Consider the following 18,888-nt stretch of genomic DNA (forward strand, 5'->3'; position numbering starts at 1 on the left):
TGGAACTGTAAGTCAATTAAACCTCTTTTGTTTATAAATTACCCAGTCTCAGTTATTCTTTAGAGCAGTGTGAAAATGGACCAATACAGAAAATTGGTACCAAGAGTTTGGGGCACTGCTATAAAGATACTGGAAAATGTGGAAGCAACTTTGGAACTGGGTAATGGGCAGAGGTTGGAACAGTTTGGAGGGCTCAGAAAAAGACAGGAAGATGTGGGAACATTTGGAGCTTCCTAGAGACTTGTTGAATGGTTTTGACCAAAATGCTGATAGTGATGTGGACAATTCCGTGTGCATTTGTTGGGACGTAGGGTCCTAAATTATTCATTCATTCTTCCTTCGTTTCATTCATTATGCGAGCAGTCTCCTAAGTAGGCACTCTGAGTAATAAACTCCATCAGACGTAGTTTCTATCATCAAAGTATCGTCTTTGGTAGGGAAGAAAGTAAAGAAATCTTAATATAGCTCTTGGACAAGCAGCCCTTGAATAAGTGGTCAAATAAATTTGTTGCAAATAAATACTTTCAGTCATTGTGTTTTAAGAATTATCATTTCTATGCATCGAGGAGAACTTCTACAGCTATTTGTCTTCAAAAAGATTTTTTCTTTGTATTTCGAATAATTTTGGCCTCAAATTTGTATTTTCAGGTGTTCATATCCATTCTACTTAATTGGTATTGTTGTCATCAATTGCCATCTCTTCCAACTCTGAGGAAATTGTCATAAAGGGAATTGTTCAGAAATAGTGTTTCCGAGCACTTGTTCACATATTTGTCTGGGTCACATCTATCTGTTCTCTCAATGGCTTTCTTTCGTCCCACCTAAATGTTCCAAGGCAAGGGTTGTGTCATTATTTGTATCTCTAGTGCTATTGCTTTTGATACATAGTCAAGGCTTCTCAACAGAAGTATATCCAATTGGCATTTTTTCGCACCCCGAAAGAGCCAATTCCTTCACTAACGCAGTCAAAAGGGGCGGGGGTGCTCCGGCGCTGAGGATTCTGGGCACTGTAGTTCCGAGGCTCCGGCTGCGCAGGCGCAATGCCCTGCCTGGAGGCCGGCCCCACCGAACCGCCGCCATTGCTGGAAGCGTTCCCGCCCTGCTCTGCGAGTGCCCTCAGTTGTCCTCAGTTCTGCCGCCAGGTACTCGTTGTCCCGGGCGCCTGGCCTCGGTTGCCCGCCGCCCCTCCCTTGGCGCTTGGCTCCCGGCGGCGTCTGGGGCGTGGCCGTTCCCTCTATAGCCCCAGACCCTGAGCGGACCCGCCCATCCCTGAGAGGCGATTGGGGCTGGGCCTCCTTCTCGAGTGTGGGTTCAGTCACCAGCCGGCCCCCCTCATAGGTCGGGCCCCGTGCCCTCTGAGGCCTCTTGACCCGGGTCCGAACCCGTGAACCTCCTCCCTGGCGGGCCTGGCGGCGCTGGGGTTAAAAAGAGCTGGGTGCGGGGCGTGAGCTGGGATTCGAATAGGAAGGGCGGGCCCCTTACCCGACCTTTCCTGTCTTCCCAGCCCCGCGCCTTGCTGGCCCTGAGGAGGGCATACCCGGAGTGGGTAGAGGAGAGCAGTTAGGGAAAGAGGGCGAGGTTGGCAGGAGCATGTCCATGCCCGCTCTGGCTTCTGAACTGGCAGGGATGAAACTAGGTTTCACATCGGGGGACCAGCGCTACTCAGTAACCGAGGCAGCTTTTCCCGAGATGTAGCATTTCAAATACTGTAATCACCTTTTAATCACTTGTCACTCCCTGTCATGACAATGGTGTTATTGCATTGATTGGGAAATGCTGGACTGGTGCATGGCGCTGAGATTCTTAGCAAAAACATGGACCCTTCGTTATTTCTAAATAACTACACTGGCCAAGGAAGCTAAACAAGTAAAGTTTCTCCTTCAGTCTCTGGATACTTTTGCAATAGCTGGAAAGACAGAGCTTGTAAATATCTAGGGAAATTATAACTGGGGAATATTGGCCTAGATATCTTCTGCATAATGACAAAGGGGATAGTAGAAATATATAATGTGGTTACCCTCATGTACTAATAGCTGATTCATTGTGCTCAAGTGACTTGCCTGTAGTCACAGTTCTACAGTAGCCAAACCACGGTTAGAACCTGGGGCTGTGACCAGCCGCTCTGGGATTTTATTCCTATTCCAGACTCCTATGTATATGTAGATACTTCTTCTTGTCTACTTGGAAAGTACAGAAAAGCAGAAAGAAGGGTAAGCATCACAGCCCCAGGTGACAGAGGTCTCAGTAGAGTTTTGGCTTACTCGCAGTCTTTTTTTCTATGCATTATATTTACACAATTGAGATCAAGCTGAATATATTAAATGTTAAATATTGTTCATTCTGATTATAAAATAAGGTGTTTATTGCAGTTTGGTTGCTAAACATACGTTACTAGCATAATTTACATGAAGTATTCTCACGGAGTTTATTAATATTTACAAGTATTTTTTAAATGACTCAGCTCACTCTTGATAAATGTTAAAGATGCGGAAAACCGTTACTCTAGACCTGAGGAATTGAAAATGCCTTATGTTGCTCTTTGTACGTCTGCTTTAGTGTTCGGGGGCTTGGGGGTGTGCAGTATTCTTGGCTCATTTTTTTTCTTTGCAACCTTGTAAAACTTGGGGGTGAGTTTATGGGCTTGGGAGGGAGAGTCAGTTTTCAAGCTCTCTGAAGTAATATGCAACATCATTTATGCATGTGCATTATTCTGTGGACAAGGTCAGATTCTCAGATGGGTCCATACCCCCAAAAAAGTTAAGTTTTACTGGTATGCATAGATTATGTAGTGGTGAGATCAGGGCTTTCAGGGTATCCATCCCCAGAATAATGTACATTACACCCATTAAGTAATTCCTTATTCTCCACCCACCTCCCACTCCTTCACCCTTCAGAATCCCTATTGTGTATCAGGACAGTATTTCTTAAAATACTACACTAAAACTAAAACATTATATAATTTAACATATTACATATTATATAATTAACATGTTAACATATTATATTAAACTAAATATTTCTTGAGGTGTACTTGTTCAAGCGATTTGTATTTCCTTTTTTTTTTTTTTTTTTTTTTGAGACGGAGTCTTGCTCTTTTGCCCAGGCTGGAGTGCAGTGGCCGGATCTCAGCTCACTGCAAGCTCCACCTTCCGGGTTTATGCCATTCTCCTGCCTCAGCCTCCCAAGTAGCTGGGACTACAGGCCCCCGCCGCCTCGCCTGGCTAGTTTTTTGTATTTTTTAGTAGAGACGGGGTTTCACCGTGTTAGCCAAGATGGTCTCGATCTCCTGACATCATGATCCGCCGGTCTCGGCCTCCCAAAGTGGTGGGATTACAGGCTTGAGCCACCGCGCCCGGCCACCAAGCGATGTGTATTTCTGTGTCTCACATCTGGAGATCTTGATTTTGATCTTGGATGGAGCCAAAGAATTTCCTTTTTAATAAGCATATCCAGTGAGTTTTTTGCATTCTTAGTTATTTGAGACCCCTCTAGTTATACATGGAGTGTTTTCATTAGAAAATGGGAGAGGAGTCATAATTTTCATTAGATTTGCAAAAGGCTGTATAACAGAAAAATCTAGAGAAACACTGGTATAAGGCAAAACCACTTACTGGTTGGTTACCTTGAGGCTTCAATACAGGAATCCCCTCAGACTATTCTTTCTTTACCTCTTTTATCTCCACACTGCACTGCTTTCCTCCCTCAACTTCTCATTGTTTCTCTTCCACCAAAACCTTTTCATTTTGCCTAAGAAAGCCCCAGTGTCATGAAAGAAACCACTCTACATTTTTAAGATACTCGCTTTTTTTTTTTTTTTTTTTTTTTTTTTAAGACGGAGTCTCGCTGTGTCGCCCAGGCTGGAGTGCAGTGATGCAATCTCTGCTCACTGCAACCTCCACCTCCCAAGTTCAAGCAATTCTCGTGCCTCAGCCTCCCGAGTAGCTGGGACTACAGGTGTGCGCCACCACGCCTGGCTGATTGTTTTGTATTTTTTAGTAGGGACGGAGTTTCACCATGTCAGCCAGGCTGGTCTCGAACTCCTGACCTCAGGTGCTCTGCCTACCTCAACCTTCCAAAGTGCTGGGATGACAGGTGTGAACCACCATGCCCAGCCAAGATATTTACGTGTTTTCTTGATTTAACTAAACCCTGCTCTCCTCCTTGAGTTAGTACATTAATCTGACAGTATAAGTTTCAGTATACCCATATCTATTTAATTATTTAATTTTTGTATCTCTAATATTCTTTGCATTCATGATGACCTTGCTTTATATATTAATATTCTTGTTTTTCAAAGAATAATGGTTAAGTACTTCAAATACCTTTTCAGATGAGCTTCTGATTGTTAGACACTGTAAGGTTAGATTGAGTTCTGCTATGTTTATTGAGCAAAGCTACTGAACCTTATGAGAAGCAAGGTGCAGATTGAGGGAAGGAGCAGATTCCACATGTTTAAGCATAACAAAGGCCCTAGCTGCAGGACCATATAATTGCTTATAACACTTTTTGCACAAGGTAGAGTTTCTCAAAAATCCAATACTTACTATGTCACTGCCCTTTTATTCATGAGGCTAATATTACCATCCTAGAAGAATTTATATTAACAATCTGTACTGTTTGATATCCTACATCAAGCACTCCTGGTTCTTGAACCAAACTAAGCCTCAGCAAGGCCATACATACCATTAGCCAAAGGTAGAAAAGCAGTGCCCAAGCATCCCTGGAAAAGATCTCTGTCACCCTGTTCCTCCATAGTATAAAACTTTTATTAGGTATATACTTTTTTTCAGTATAGAAAGACTACAGCTTAATGCTTTGTGCACTGAATTTCATGTCTCTTCTATTATTATTATTATTATTATTATTATTATACCTGCTTCCTTTTTATTTAAGTTTGCCTGATATAGAAAGGATAAAGATCTATTTGAATATCAGATTGGGAGGGGGTAAGTCAAGACTTCCAATATCATTTAAATTTTGAAGTTGTAGTGTTCTCTTTACACGAAACAGATCTCTGAAAATGTTAAGAAATTGACTCTTCGTGGGAAAGGCAAGAAAAGGAGATTCTTAGAATATTTTATTGTTAGATGAGTAAGTAATTATGGCAAAGAAAGATTGAAGTATTATTTTGTTGTACTTCACACAGCATATTGATTCAGTGGAAAAGATATAGGCTTTGGAATTAGATTGATTTGGAGTCATGTATTTGCATGGCCTTGGGTAGTTTAATTTTTCTAGACTCAGTTTCCTCATCTATGGAATGAGAATATTATTCCTATTAGGTTGATGTGAAAATAACATGAGAAAATATTTTAAAACCTCCTTGTACAATGGCTAGCCTGTTAGTTGTGACTGTAGTTAACAGTGCTAAAATCTCGAGCTCTGCAGGAACAAGGGTCTTTGTGCTTCACTGATCTTAAGGGTTACTCTTGTGCTTCCTTAGGGAGTCCATGCTCACTTGTATGTCAGGATTCCAACTTGGTAAGTCTGAAATTCCCCAGGCAGGATTGGTTTTCATGGCTTATTTCTCTTCCTTAGATATGTCTTTGCAAGACTCCACTCTTTCCAGAGAGGGGAAGCCAGAGGCAGAGATTATGGCTGCTGTGTTTTTTTCAGTTGGACCTCTGGTAAGTTGGGATTCCGTGTTTTTGACCTACTCTCTTGGTTTGAGAGCATGTTTACTTTTCCCGAAGGCTTGTGACTTCTCTACTTCCCCGACACCGCTTCTGGGAACTCAACTAAATAGACCCATGAAAATTGAGTTCACAGTAAAGGCAGTAAACTATGGGAGGATTCACTATACTTACTTAACCAAATATCAGGACACATGATCTTTCAGAAAATATCTGAGCTGTCATTAGTTATGACAGGCATCTTTAATTTTGATGTTAAATTTGTATTGTTCCCAGGAAATTTCAGTTATTTATGGGACAGCAGAGTGGAATATTTTTCAATTGGAAAATTTTATTTAGGAAATTTTGGTGAAAATATATGTACACAAACACATACCCCAGCCCTGATTTATAGGAGCCATTCTCCTTGTGCCACTGTCAGTGATCTTTTTTCTACCCATTAAGAAGTGATCAGATTTAATAGATTACATTGAGAGAATATGTTTAAGACAGTGCTTGGCTGTAGGGAATTTACAGTTTCATTGAGGTAAAATGTACAGAAGTAATAATTACGTTATTTAGGTGAATAATAGTTGCTTATCAGTATGATAAAGATGATGAGTACTATGAAAAGAAAGAAATGGGACGATAGTGTGGGCTAAACTGGTCATAGAAAGTTCATGAGGATAGTTAGATTTAAGCTGGTGCTGAATTACAAATGGGATTTTAATTGTCATAAAGTATTTGTGAAGATAGTTCAGGTGAGAAAGGGGTTTAAGGGCAAGGCTTCAGAGGCAGAGAACTGGGGGTGAGCTTGTGATTCAAGTTGGAAAGTTGTGACAGATAGGGCTGGAAATGAGATACTTGAGATGAATCTTTTAATGTTTCCCTGAAGGCACTGAAATGTGTATGTGTGTTTGAGTGTCCTTGGGATTAGTATTAATGTGATAAAAGCTGTGCTTTAGCAGTGACTTTTTAAAACAGATTCTGAAGAAAGAGAATACCAACAAAAATAGTTTGTTATAGTAATGATCTATAATAACCTGTGATTCTGGTCTTTTATTCTTTGTAGCCAGAACATGTGACATGTAAATAGTCCTTAAAACATACCCTTAAAAAGATAAATAAAACCAAAATGTTGCCCTTGATCACTGGGTACAACCGTATTTGTCTAGTCATGTATCACCGGATCAACCCGTCTCTATCAGAGATTGAAGATTCACATCATCATTAATTTTCTGGAATCTGAATATTTGTGCATTTTTAGGCAAGAAGTTGTTGAGGGAGAGTTAGTCTGACATTTTTTCATAATGATCTTTAAATATGTAGTTTTATTATCCATAATTTTTTTAAATGGCACAAAATCTGAAATGGATAACTATTACTAGAAGATAAAGTAAAATTTCATTTCATTTATAAAATCAGGCCCTCATGGGCTGGGTGTGGTGGCTCATGCCTGCAATCCTAGCGCTTTGGGAGGCTGAGGTCGGCAGAGTGTCTGAGCTCAGGAGTTCAAGACCAGCCTGGGCAAAATGGCAAAACTGTGTCTCTACAAAAAAGAGCACAAAAAATTAGCCTGCATGGTGGTGCGTGCCTGTAGTCCCAGTTACTCAGGTGGCTGAGACAGGAGAATCACTTGAACCTGGGAGGCAGAGGTTGCAGTGAGCCAAGATCGCCCCACTGCACTCCAACCTGGGCAGCAACAGAGTGAGACTCTGTCTCAAAAATAAATAAATAAATAAATAAATAAATAAATAAGGCCCTCGTGGAGATACAGTTTCTAAGTTTTGGAAGAAAACAATGTTATGAGAGGTTGCTGAAATATTTCCTGAGTGACTGCTGAGCCATATCCCCCCACCAAACACTGTAATGATTTTTCAATTGTAGAAAACGGATAGTAGGTTTTGAATATTATTCTTGAGCAAGATAGATACTTTCTGAGAAATAGATTTCATCCCAATATGAAAAAGCAGACTTGCGTAGTGTCTGAAGGCCCTTTATTGTAAGTTTATTTTTGTTTTGATAGGTTCTTTGTTAAAAGCAGTTATATCTTTCTCAATCTTACATGTGTTTGTCATTGTCTCAAACAAAGTGAAAGATTATGATTGCATGTTACAATGGGACTTTGATTTCAGCCCTAAGTTAAACAGTAGATAAGGTCATCCCATATACACTGCATCCACAGTGGATTGGTGGTGCTCGTTGAGGCTCTGCTGTAGGTCATAGGCAGCCTATCACTGAGTGATCTTATCCTGTATCCTTTCAGAGCCCTGAAGTTACCCAGCCAGATGAAGATCTTCACCTTCGGGCAGAAGAAACAAAATTGGTAAAGGTAATACCTACCGTTGTACATATAATGAATACAGAGAAAATGCCTATTTTACTGCCTCTGATTCTCAATGTTACCAGTTAATTGCGAGTTCACAATGATTATTTGATTGGTATGGTAGCCCCAGGGCTGGTGGCATCAATTTAACAGATTTCATTTCTCTCAGAGGTGGCAGCCCTAATCTAGCCAGACAGTCACATCATGATTACTAATGGTAAAATATTCTATCATCACATAGTCTGATGCTTGTGCTGCATCGTAACCCCAATGCTGTGCCATTAAAAAATACCAAGAGTACATCAACATTGTGGAAATCGTGTTAAGATGAGTTTAAATTGGTTTAGATATTTTATTTCATTTTATTTATTAAGGCTTTCTTATTTGTGAGTACTGAATCCACTTGATTTTTCCAGAAAAAGTAAAAATCAGAAATTTGTTGTGATGAGAAAAATTATCCAAAACTTAGAAATAAATAAAAGATAAATGTAGGCCGTTTCAGAGTCATATTAGACCACTGTATTAACAAGCCCGTCTAAGGGTTATCTGACATAGCAGGGGAGGGTTATGTTGTTTGACTTACCATTTACTATTAATTAATATTTAGATCCTAAAAGATATTAACTTGTACAAGATTGAAACGTTGCAATTATTTTTGCTAGGATAAAAGATAATCCCAAAAGCTATGGTATTACTGTCCTATAGGACATTAATCAGGTTTGTGTCTAATTTTGCAGTCTTATTCCAGCATTCTTTTTTCCACAATCTGTATATCGGTTTCTTGCATCTCCTTTAAACTTGTCTTGTCTAGCTGCTGATCCCTCATTAATGACTTAAGTAAATCTTTGACAGGTATTCACTATGCTTTTAGAAGAATTATGTTTTTAAATTTTTTAAGATTATCCTTTGAAGGTTGGTTTTATTCCAGAGATGTTTTATGTAAACTGTGGTTTTTACTTTTGCTTCTATGAGAAAATACATTCTGAGATTCAGTTTTATACATAATATTTTTGAAATGATTTTTCAATTTTTTTAACATATGATAACTTAGATTCTTAAAAACTTAAGGTAGAAATATTCATAGTTTTAGACTTTGAACAATGAACCTTACGAAAATGCCATACTTTTTGGCATGGTATACAATTCATATGGTTTATTTTTGTTCTGACAGGGAGTCCCTGGTAGAAGATTAATTCCATCTGGCTCTTCCCTAAATTCTACATCCTTTGTTTTTATACATACGGAACATAGCTTAGTTTAATGTTACTTTGAATAGAACCAATGATTTGATGATAACTATCAATAAGTTATTAATTTAATTTAATTGGTTTTTTATTTGCTTGATTTTCTTATAACTATTGTTGACTTTTTTTTTTTTTTTTTCCTTGAGATGAAGTCTCACTCTGTCACCCAGGCTGGAGTGCAGTGGCACAATCTTGGCTCACTGCAACCTTTGCCTCCCAGGTATAAGCGATTCTCCTGCCTCAGCCTCCCAAGTAGCCGGGATTACAGGCACCTACTACCACGCCCAGCTAATTTTTGTATTTTCAGTAGAGATGGGGTTTCACCGTGTTGGCCAGGCTGGTCTTGAACTCCTAACCTCAGGTGACCTGCCTGCCTCAGCCTCCCAAAGTGCTGGGTTACAGACATGAGCCACTGTGCCCGGCTGACATTTTCAATTAGTGGTTTTTTTTGTTTGTTTGTTTGTTTGTAGCATAGTCCTTTAAAAGAAGAACTTTCTTTTTTTTTTTTTTTTTTGAGACGGACTCTCACTCTGTAGCCCAGGCTGGAGTGCAGTGGCCAGATCTCAGCTCACTGCAAGCTCCGTCTCCCGGGTCCACGCCATTCTCCTGCCTCAGCCTCCTGAGTAGCTGGGACTACAGGCGCCCGCCACCTCGCCTGGCTAGTTTTTTTTGTATTTTTTAGTAGAGATGGGTTTTCACCGTGTTAGCCAGGATAGTCTCGATCTCCTGACCTCGTGATCCACCCGTCTCGGCCTCCCAAAGTGTTGGGATTACATGCTTGAGCCACCGCGCCCGGCCAGAAGAACTTTCAATGCTAAATGTCTTTTATTTTACAGGTACATGTTTTTTAGTGCAAACGTCTAACAAAGAAACTATAGAAGATTGATGAAGAACTCTTATTGCATGATTGTTATAATCAGACCCAAAAGGAACACATCAAGACAAAGAGTCTTGATATTTTCTGACATGTGTAAGATTAAGACACTTACATGCTAGTGAAGTCACAAACTAAAACCAGTGAGGTCATGGACAGTGAGTATCATAGTGCCAGTATATATGTCGTAACTTTTGGTGAACAACTTAATTTCCCAACAACAAACAACTAGATAAGCATAGCCTCAAGATGAACAAGAGATAATACGAAGCCTTTAAAAACCTCCCAGTAGCTGGGACTAGGCACCCACCTCTATGTCTGGCTAATTTTTGTATTTTTAGTATAGACGGGGTTTCACCATGTTGGCCAAGCTGGTCTTCCAACTCCTGACCTCAAGTGATCCGCCCACCTCAGCCTCCCAAAATGCTGGGATTACGAGCATGAGCCATGGCACCCGACTGGGTTATCATATAATCTTGATGAAGGAGGGAATTCTGATGAAATTTCAGTGAGATCAGTGATGTGATAGACTTAAAACAAAATAGGCTTTGTATAAAAGAGTCAAGGCCATGTCCGGACTGCATAATGGACCTGGGATCCTATTTCCTTGGAAAATACAAAGTTAAATGTAAAATTACATATTCAGAAACCCCTCATGTGAAAGTCTGCATCTGAGTTGCAGATAACTGCTTCTCAGCATCAAAGTTACTTTCGTTCTTGCTGATATGATTTCGGACTACACAATTTCTGACAGCCTATGACTTTAAAAGACGAGGTGTCATAATGAGTAAGAAAGCAGTAGTTGCTCAAAACGGGTAATTATGACATTTTACAGCTGCAGAATGACCTTAGAAGAAATATTGTTTGCTGTTAACTTTTCAATGGGTTTTATCTGTGTCTATTGTAGCTTGAGGTGTGGAAGGGCAGAATTTTGCTTTCTCAGTATAAGCTAATTTTTACTTTCTCGAGCTCCATCAAAAAGAAACTTTTACATCAGTCTGGCTTAATGTTATTTTCTCAGTGTCTTTGAGGTAAAGAATATGAGGCTTATGATTTCTGGTTTCCATTGCATGCATCAGTGTGTTATCTTAGAATCAACAATTTCCGGGTATTATGTATTAGGTTTCCAATTTTGTCTAAATTATGAATAGAGTTGGTCTGGGATGGTGCAATTGAAATAAATGGGTACTCTTTTAGCTCCCTAGGAACTTTTTGCAATAAAAATAAAACTTTAGTTATAGTAATAGTTTCTTCAGTTTAACAAAGTTCAGTTTCTGAATAAAGGATACTTAAGTGAATTTACTTTCACCAAGATCAGAATGCCCTCAACATTCTTAGAAGTTGTTTTAGTCTGTTTGTTGCCATATAAAGGAATACCCAAAGGTGGGTAATTTATAAAGAAAAGGGTTTATTTGGCTCACAGTTCTGCAGTTTGTATAAGAAGCATACTGCCAGTATCTGCATCTTGTGAGGGCCTCAGGCTGCTTCCATTCACAGTGAAAAGGAAAGAGCGCCAGTGTGTGTAGAGACCACATAGCAAGAGTGGGAGAGAGAAGGGGCCATGCTCTTTTTTTTGTTTTTCTGAGACGGAGTCTCGCTTTGTCACCCAGGCTGAAGTGCAGTGGTGCGATCTTGGCTCACTGCAAGCTCCACCTCCTGGGTTCACGCCATTCTCCTGCCTCAGCCTCCTGAGTAGCTGGGACTACAGGTGCCCGCCACCACGTCTGGCTAATGTTTTTGTATTTTTAGTAGAAACAGGGTTTCACTGTGTTAGCCAGGATGGTCTCGATCTCCTGACCTAGTGATCTGCCCACCTCAGCCTCCCAAAGTGCTGGGATTACAGACGTGAGCCACTGTGCCCGGCCCATGCTCTTTTTAATAGCCAGCTCTCATGGGAACTATTAATCATAGAGGGAGAACTCACTCATTACCGTGAGGATGGCACCAAGCCATTCATGAGGGACCCAGCCCCATGACACAGACACCTCCCATTGGGCCCCATCTCCAACATGGGGATCAGTTTTGAACATGAGGTTTTGGGGGGAACGCATCAAAACTGTTGCAGCAGTTTTATGTTTCAAAGCTTAATTCACACTTCTACATTCTATAATCAATATTTCATTCGTTCTTCATGCCACACAAACCTCTGATTTTTTATAATTATTTATTTACCTGATTTTCCCCTGGGAGAGAAGAAAAAGATTGTCTTTCTGGCAGTATTTTTTTTTTTTTTTTCCTGTGCACCATTTAATAAGAAAAGAGAGGAATGTACATTTTCTGGGATACTTTGGACTTCAATAAAACACCTATGATAGTCACTAAAACCCTATCAAACTAAGCAGATAGCATTTAGAACACTGAATAGAAACTTTCTCTCTCTCACAGTTTGAAAGGAGGCAAGGAGCTTCAATGTTGTTCTTTTAAAAATACACAGTGCCAATTGGTAGGTGCTGGAAATGGAGCCTAGCAATGGAGCCACTCCAGGCATATATACTCCTTTGTGAGGGGAAGGTGCAGTGAACCTGGTTTAGCAAATTTACCATCCCACCCAAGAGCCAATGGGAGCAGCCCTTCTGTACGACCAGTAAGATCAGTAGCACAAGACCAGGCCCCCAAAGGGTGCTTGGCATTGCTCTATTCTGAGACCCTACAAGAAATAACCCATACCTGTCAATTCTCTGTGAATTTCCACCTCCATCTCATAAGTGAATTATTTTTTTAAAAGAGTAGCAGAAATAACTCCCCATGGCATCCTTTTCAAATACTAGTGGGTCAGTGGAGTTGGCATCTGTACAGAGGGCCCATATTATTATTTGGGGAACACAGCAGCAGGGAAAGATCTGATTCAACACTTGCGTTATCCAGACCGCTGTACTTTAGGGCGCTCTTGATCCTGAAGCTATTTTCTTTCTTTCTTTTTTTGTTTTCTTTATTATACTTTAAGTTCCAGGGTACATGTGCACAACGTGCAGGTTTGTTACATATGTATACATGTGCCATGTTGGTGTGCTGCATCCATTAACTCGTCATTTACATTAGTTATATCTCCTAATGCCATCCCTACCCTACCCCGCCCCGCCTCCCCCAACTCCACGACAGGCCCCAGTGTGTGATGTTCCCCACCCTAGGTCCATGTGTTTTCATTGTTCAGTTCCCACTCATGAGTGAGAACATGCGGTTTTTGTTTTTGTTTTTGTTTTTTTGTCCTTGCGATAGTTTGCTGAGAATGATGGTTTCCAGCTTCATCCATGTCCCTACAAAGGACATGAACTCATCCTTTTTTATGGCTGCATAGTATTCCATGGTTATAGGTGCCACATTTTCTTAATCCAGTCTATCATTGATGGACATTTGGGTTGGTTCCAAGTCTTTACTATTGTGAATAGTGCTGCAATAAACATACGTGTGCATGTGTCTTTATAGCTGCATGATTTATAATCCTTTACGTATATACCCAGTAATGGGATTGCTGGGTCAAATGGTATTTCTAGTTCTAGATGCTTGAGGAATCGCCACACAGTCTTCCACAATGGTTGAACTAGTTTACAGTGCCACCAACAGTGTAAAAGTGTTCCTATTTTTCCACATCCTCCCCAATACCTGTTGTTTCCTGACTTTTTAATGTTTGCCATTCTAACTGGTGCGAGATGGCTTTGATTGTGGTTTTGATTTGCATTTCTCTGATGGCCAGTGATGATGAGCATTTTTTCATGTGTCTGTTTGATGCATAGATGTCTTCTTTTGAGAAGTGTCTGTTTATATCCTTTGCCCACTTTTTGATGGGGTTGTTTGTTCTTTGGGGTTTTTGTTTGTTTGTTTTTTTGAGACGGAGTCTCGCTTTGTTGCCCAGGCTGGAGTGCGGTGGCGCGATCTCAGCTTACTGCAAGCTCCGCCTCCCGGGTTCACGCCGTTCTCCTGTCTCAGCCTCCCGAGTAGCTGGGAGTACAGGCGCCCGCCACCACACCCGGCTAAATTTTTTATATTTTTAGTAGAGACAGGGTTTGACCGTGTTAGCCAGGATGGTCTCCATCTCCTGACCTTGTGATCCGCCCGCCTTGGCCTCCCAAACTGCTGGGATTACAGGTGTGAGCCACCGTGCCCGGCTGTTTGCTTTTTTCTTGTAAGTTTGTTTGAGTTCTTTGTAGATTCTGGATATTAGCCCTTTGTCAGATAAATAGATTGCAAAAATTTTCTCCCATTCTGTAGGTTGTCCGTTCACTCTGATGGTAGTTTCTTTTGCTGTGCAGAAGCTCTTTAGTTTAATTAGATCCCAATTGTCTATTTTGGCTTTTGTTGCCATTGCTTTGGTGTTTGAGACATGAAGTCCTTGCCCATGCCTGTGTCCTGAATGGTATTGCCTAGATTTTCTTCTAGGGTTTATAAGGATGGTTTTAGGTCTAACATTTAAGTCTTTAATCCATCTTGAATTAATTTTTGTATAAGGTGTAAGGAAGGGAGCCAGTTTCAGCTTTCTACATATGGCTAGCCAGTTTTCCCAGCACCATTTATTAAATAGGGAATCCTTTCCCCATTTTTTGTCAGGTTTGTAAAATATCAGATGGCTGTAGATGTGTGGTATTATTTCCGAGGGCTCTGTTCTGTTCCATTGGTCTATATCTCTGTTTTGGTACCAGTACCGTGCTGTTTTGGTTACTGTAGCCTTGTAGTATAGTTTGAAGTCAGGTAGCGTGATGCCTCCAGCTTTGTTCTTTTTGCTTAGGATTGTCTTGGCAATGCGGGCTCTTTTTTGGTTCCATATGAACTTTAAAGTAGTTTTTTTCAATTCTGTGAAGAATGTCATTGGTAGCTTAACGGGGATGGCATTGAATCTACAAATTACCTTGGGCAGTATGGCCATTTTCACGATACTAGTTCTTCCTATGCATGAGCATGGAATGTTCTTCCGTTTGTTTGTGGCCTCTTTTATTTCACTGAGCAGTGGTTTGTAGTTCTCCTTGAAGAGGTCCTTCACATCCCTTGTAAGTTGGATTCCTAGGTATTTTATTCCTTTGAAGCAATTGTGAATGGGAATTCACTCATGATTTGGCTGTCTGTCTGTTATTGGTGTATAAGAATGCTTGTGATTTTTGCACATTGATTTTGTATCCTGAGACTGCTGAAGCTGCTTATCAGCTTAGGGAGATTTTGGGCTGAGATGATGGGGTTTTCTAAATATACAATCATGTAATCTGCAAACAGGGACAATTTGACTTCCTCTTTTCCTAACTGAATACCCTTTATTTCTTTCTCCTGCCTGATTGCCCTGGCCAGAACTTCCAACACTATGTTGAATAGGAGTGGTGAGAGAGGGCATCCTTGTCTTGTGCCAGTTTTCAAAGGGAGTGCTTCTAGTTTTTGCCCATTCAGTATGATATTGGCTGTGGGTTTGTCATAAATAGGTCTTATTATTTTGAGATATGTCCCATCAATACCTAATTTATTGAGAGTTTTTAGCATGAAGGGCTGTTGAATTTTGTCAGAGGCCTTTTCTGCATCTATTGAGACAATCATGTGGTCATGTGGTTTTTGTCTTTGATTCTGTTTATATGATGGATTACGTGTGTTGATTTGCGTATGTTGAACCAGCCTTGCATCCCAGGGATGAAGCCCACTTGATCATGGTGGATAAGCTTTTTGATGTGCTGCTGGATTCGGTTTGCCAGTATTTTATTGAGGATTTTTGCATCGACGTTCATCAGGGATATTGGTCTAAAATTCTCTTTTTTTGTTGTGTCTCTGCCAGGCTTTAGTATCAGGATGATGTTGGCCTCATAAAATGACTTAAGGAGGATTCCCTCTTTTTCTATTGATTGGAATAGTTTCAGAAGGGATGGTACCAGCTCCTCCTTGTACCTCTGGTAGAATTCAGCTGTGAATTTGTCTGGTCCCGGACTTTTTTTGGTTGGTGGGCTATTATTGCCTCAATTTTAGAGCCTGTTATTGGTCTATTCAGGGCTTCAACTTCTTCCTGGTTTAGTCTTGGGAGAGTGTGCATGTCCAGGAATTTATCCATTTATTCTCGATTTTCTAGTTTATTTGCATAGAGGTGTTTATAGTATTCTCTGATGGCAGTTTGTATTTCTGTGGGATCGGTGGTGATAACCCCTCTATCAGTTTTTATTGCATCTATTTGATTCTTCTCTCTTTTCTTCTTTATTAATCTTGCTAGCAGTCTGTCAATTTTGTTGATCTTTTCAAAAAACCAGCTCCTGGATTCGTTGATCTTTTGAGGGTTTTTTGTATTTCTATCTCCTTCAGTTCTGCTCTGATCTTCGTCATTTCTTGCCTTCTGCTAGCTTTTGAATGTGTTTGCTCTTGCTTCTTTAGTTGTTTTAATTGTGATGTTAGGGTGTCTATTTTAGATCTTTCCTGCTTTCTCTTGTGGGTATATCGTGCTATAAATTTCCCTCTACACACTGTTTTAAATGTGTCCCAGAGATTCTGGTATGTTGTGTCTTTGTTCTCATTGGTTTCAAAGAACGTCTTTATTTCTGCCTTCATTTCGTTATGTACCCAGTAGTCATTCAGGAGCAGATTGTTCAGTTTCCGTGTAGTTGAGCGGTTTTGAGTGAGTTTCTTAATCCTGCATTCTAGTTTGATTGCACTGTGGTCTGAGAGACAGTTTGTTATAATTTCTGTTCTTTTACATTTGCTGAGGAGTGCTTTACTTCCAACCATGTGGTCAATTTGGGAATAAGTGCGATGTGGTGCTAAGAAGAATGTATATTCTGTTGATTTGGGGTGGAGAGTTCTGTAAATGTCTATTAGGTCTGCTTGGTACAGAGCCGAGTTCAACTCCTGAATATCCTTTTTAACTTTCTGTCTCGTTCATCTGTCTAATGTTGACAGTGGGGTGTTAAAGTCTCCCATTGTTATTGTGTGGGAGTCTAAGTCTCTTTGTAGGTCTCTAAGGACTTGCTTTATGAATCTGGGTGCTCCTGTATTGGGTTCATATATATTTAGGATAGTCAGCTCTTCTTATTGAATTGATCCCTTTACCATTATGTAATGGCCTTCTTTGTCTCTTTTGATTTTGTTGGTTTAAAGTCTGTTTTATCAGAAGCTAGGATTGCAACCCCCGCCTTTTTTTGTTTTCCATTTGCTTGGTAGATCTTCCTCCATCCCTTTATTTTGAGCCTATGTGTGTCTCTGCACGTGAGATGGGTCTCCTGAATACAGCACACTGATGAGGCTTGACTCTATCCAGTTTGCCAGTCTGTGTCTTTTAATTGGAGCATTTAGCCCATTTACGTTTAAGGTTAATATTGTTATGTGTGAATTTGATCCTGTCATTATGATGTTAGTTGGTTATTTTGCTTGTTAGTTGATGCAGTTTCTTCCTAGCATCGATGGTCTTTACAGTTTGGCATGTTTTTCAGTGGCTGGTACCGGTTGTTCCTTTCCATGTTTAGTGCTTTCTTCAGGAGCTCTTGTAGAGCAGGCCTGGTGCTGACAAAATCTTTCAGCATTTGCTTGTCTGTAATGGATTTTATTTCTCCTTCACTTATGAAGCTTAGTTTGGCTGGATATGAAATTCTTGGTTGAAAAGTCTTTTCTTTAAGAATGTCGAATATCGGCCCCCACTCTCTTCTGGCTTGTAGAGTTTCTGCCGAGAGATCCGCTGTTAATCTGATGGGCTTCCCTTTGTGGGTAACTCGACCTTTCTCTCTGGCTGCCCTTAACGTTTTTTAGTTCATTTCAACTTTGGTGAATCTGACAATTATGTGTCTTGGAGTTGCTCTTCTCGAGGAGTATCTTTGTGCCGTTCTCTGTATTTCCTGAATTTGAATGTTGGCCTTCCTTGCTAGGTTGGGGAAGTTCTCCTAGATAATATCCTGCAGAGTGTTTTCCAATTTGGTTCCATTCTCCCCATTACTTTCAGGTACACCAATCGGACGTAGATTTGATCTTTTCACATAGTCCCATATTTCTTAGAGGCTTTGTTCGTTTCTTTTTACTCTTTTTTCTCTAAACTTCTTGCTTCATTTCATTCATTTCATCTTCAATCACTGATATCCTTTCTTCCACGTGATCGAATCGGCAAGTGAAGCTTGTGCATTTGTCACATAGTTTCGTGCCATGGTTTTCAGCTCCATCAGGTCATTTAAGGACTTCTCTACACTGGTTATTCTAGTTAGCCTTTCGTCTAATCTTTTTTCAAGGTTTTTAGCTTCTTTGCGATGGGTTCAAACTTCCTCCCTTAGCTTGGAGAAGCTTGATTTTCTGAAGGCTTCTTCTTTCAACTCGTCAAAGTCATTCTCTGTCCAGCTTTGTTCCGTTGCTGGCAAGGAGCTGTGTTCCTTTGGAGGGGGAGAGGTGCTCTGATTTTTAGAATTTTCAACTTTTCTGCTCTGTTTTTTTCCCCATCTTTGTGGTTTTATCTACCTTTGGTCTTTGATGATGGTGATGTACAGATGGGATTTTGATGTGGATGTCCTTTCTGTTTGTTAGTTTTCCTTCCAACAGTCAGGACCCTCAGCTGCAGGTCTGTTGGAGTTTGCTGGAGGTGCACTCCAGACCCTGTTTGCCTGAGTATCAGGCAGTGGAAGCTGCAGAACAGCGAATATTGCTAAACAGCAGATGTTGCTGCCTGATCGTTCCTCTGGAAGCTTCATCTCAGAGGGGTACCCGGCCGTGGGGGGTGTCAGTCTGCCCCTACTGGGGGTTGCCTCCCAGTTAGGCTACTCGGGGGTCAGGGACCCACTTGAGGAGGCAGTCTGTCCGTTCTCAGATCTCAAACTCCGTGCTGGGAGAACCACTACTCTCTTCAAACCTGTCAGACAGGAACATTTAAGTCTGCAGAGGTTTCTGCAGCCTTTTGTTGAGCTATGC

The 18,888-nt window shown here is 40.7% G+C and overlaps 1 protein-coding gene across 1 annotated transcript in view; it reads left to right on the forward strand.

Moving 5' to 3' along the window:
• LOC119623627 (uncharacterized) overlaps positions 1 to 18,888 on the forward strand; it is a 57,243-nt gene that overhangs the window by 5,960 nt on the left and 32,395 nt on the right. The window contains exons 5-7 of the mRNA XM_073005375.1: positions 889 to 1,142; positions 5,539 to 5,627; positions 7,879 to 7,944. Coding sequence (XP_072861476.1) covers positions 889 to 1,142; positions 5,539 to 5,627; positions 7,879 to 7,944 — 409 coding nt within the window. The remainder of the gene's footprint in view (positions 1 to 888; positions 1,143 to 5,538; positions 5,628 to 7,878; positions 7,945 to 18,888) is intronic.

The sequence above is a fragment of the Chlorocebus sabaeus genome, chromosome 16, assembly GCF_047675955.1.
Source record: "Chlorocebus sabaeus isolate Y175 chromosome 16, mChlSab1.0.hap1, whole genome shotgun sequence".
Taxonomy (NCBI): Eukaryota; Metazoa; Chordata; class Mammalia; order Primates; family Cercopithecidae; genus Chlorocebus; species Chlorocebus sabaeus.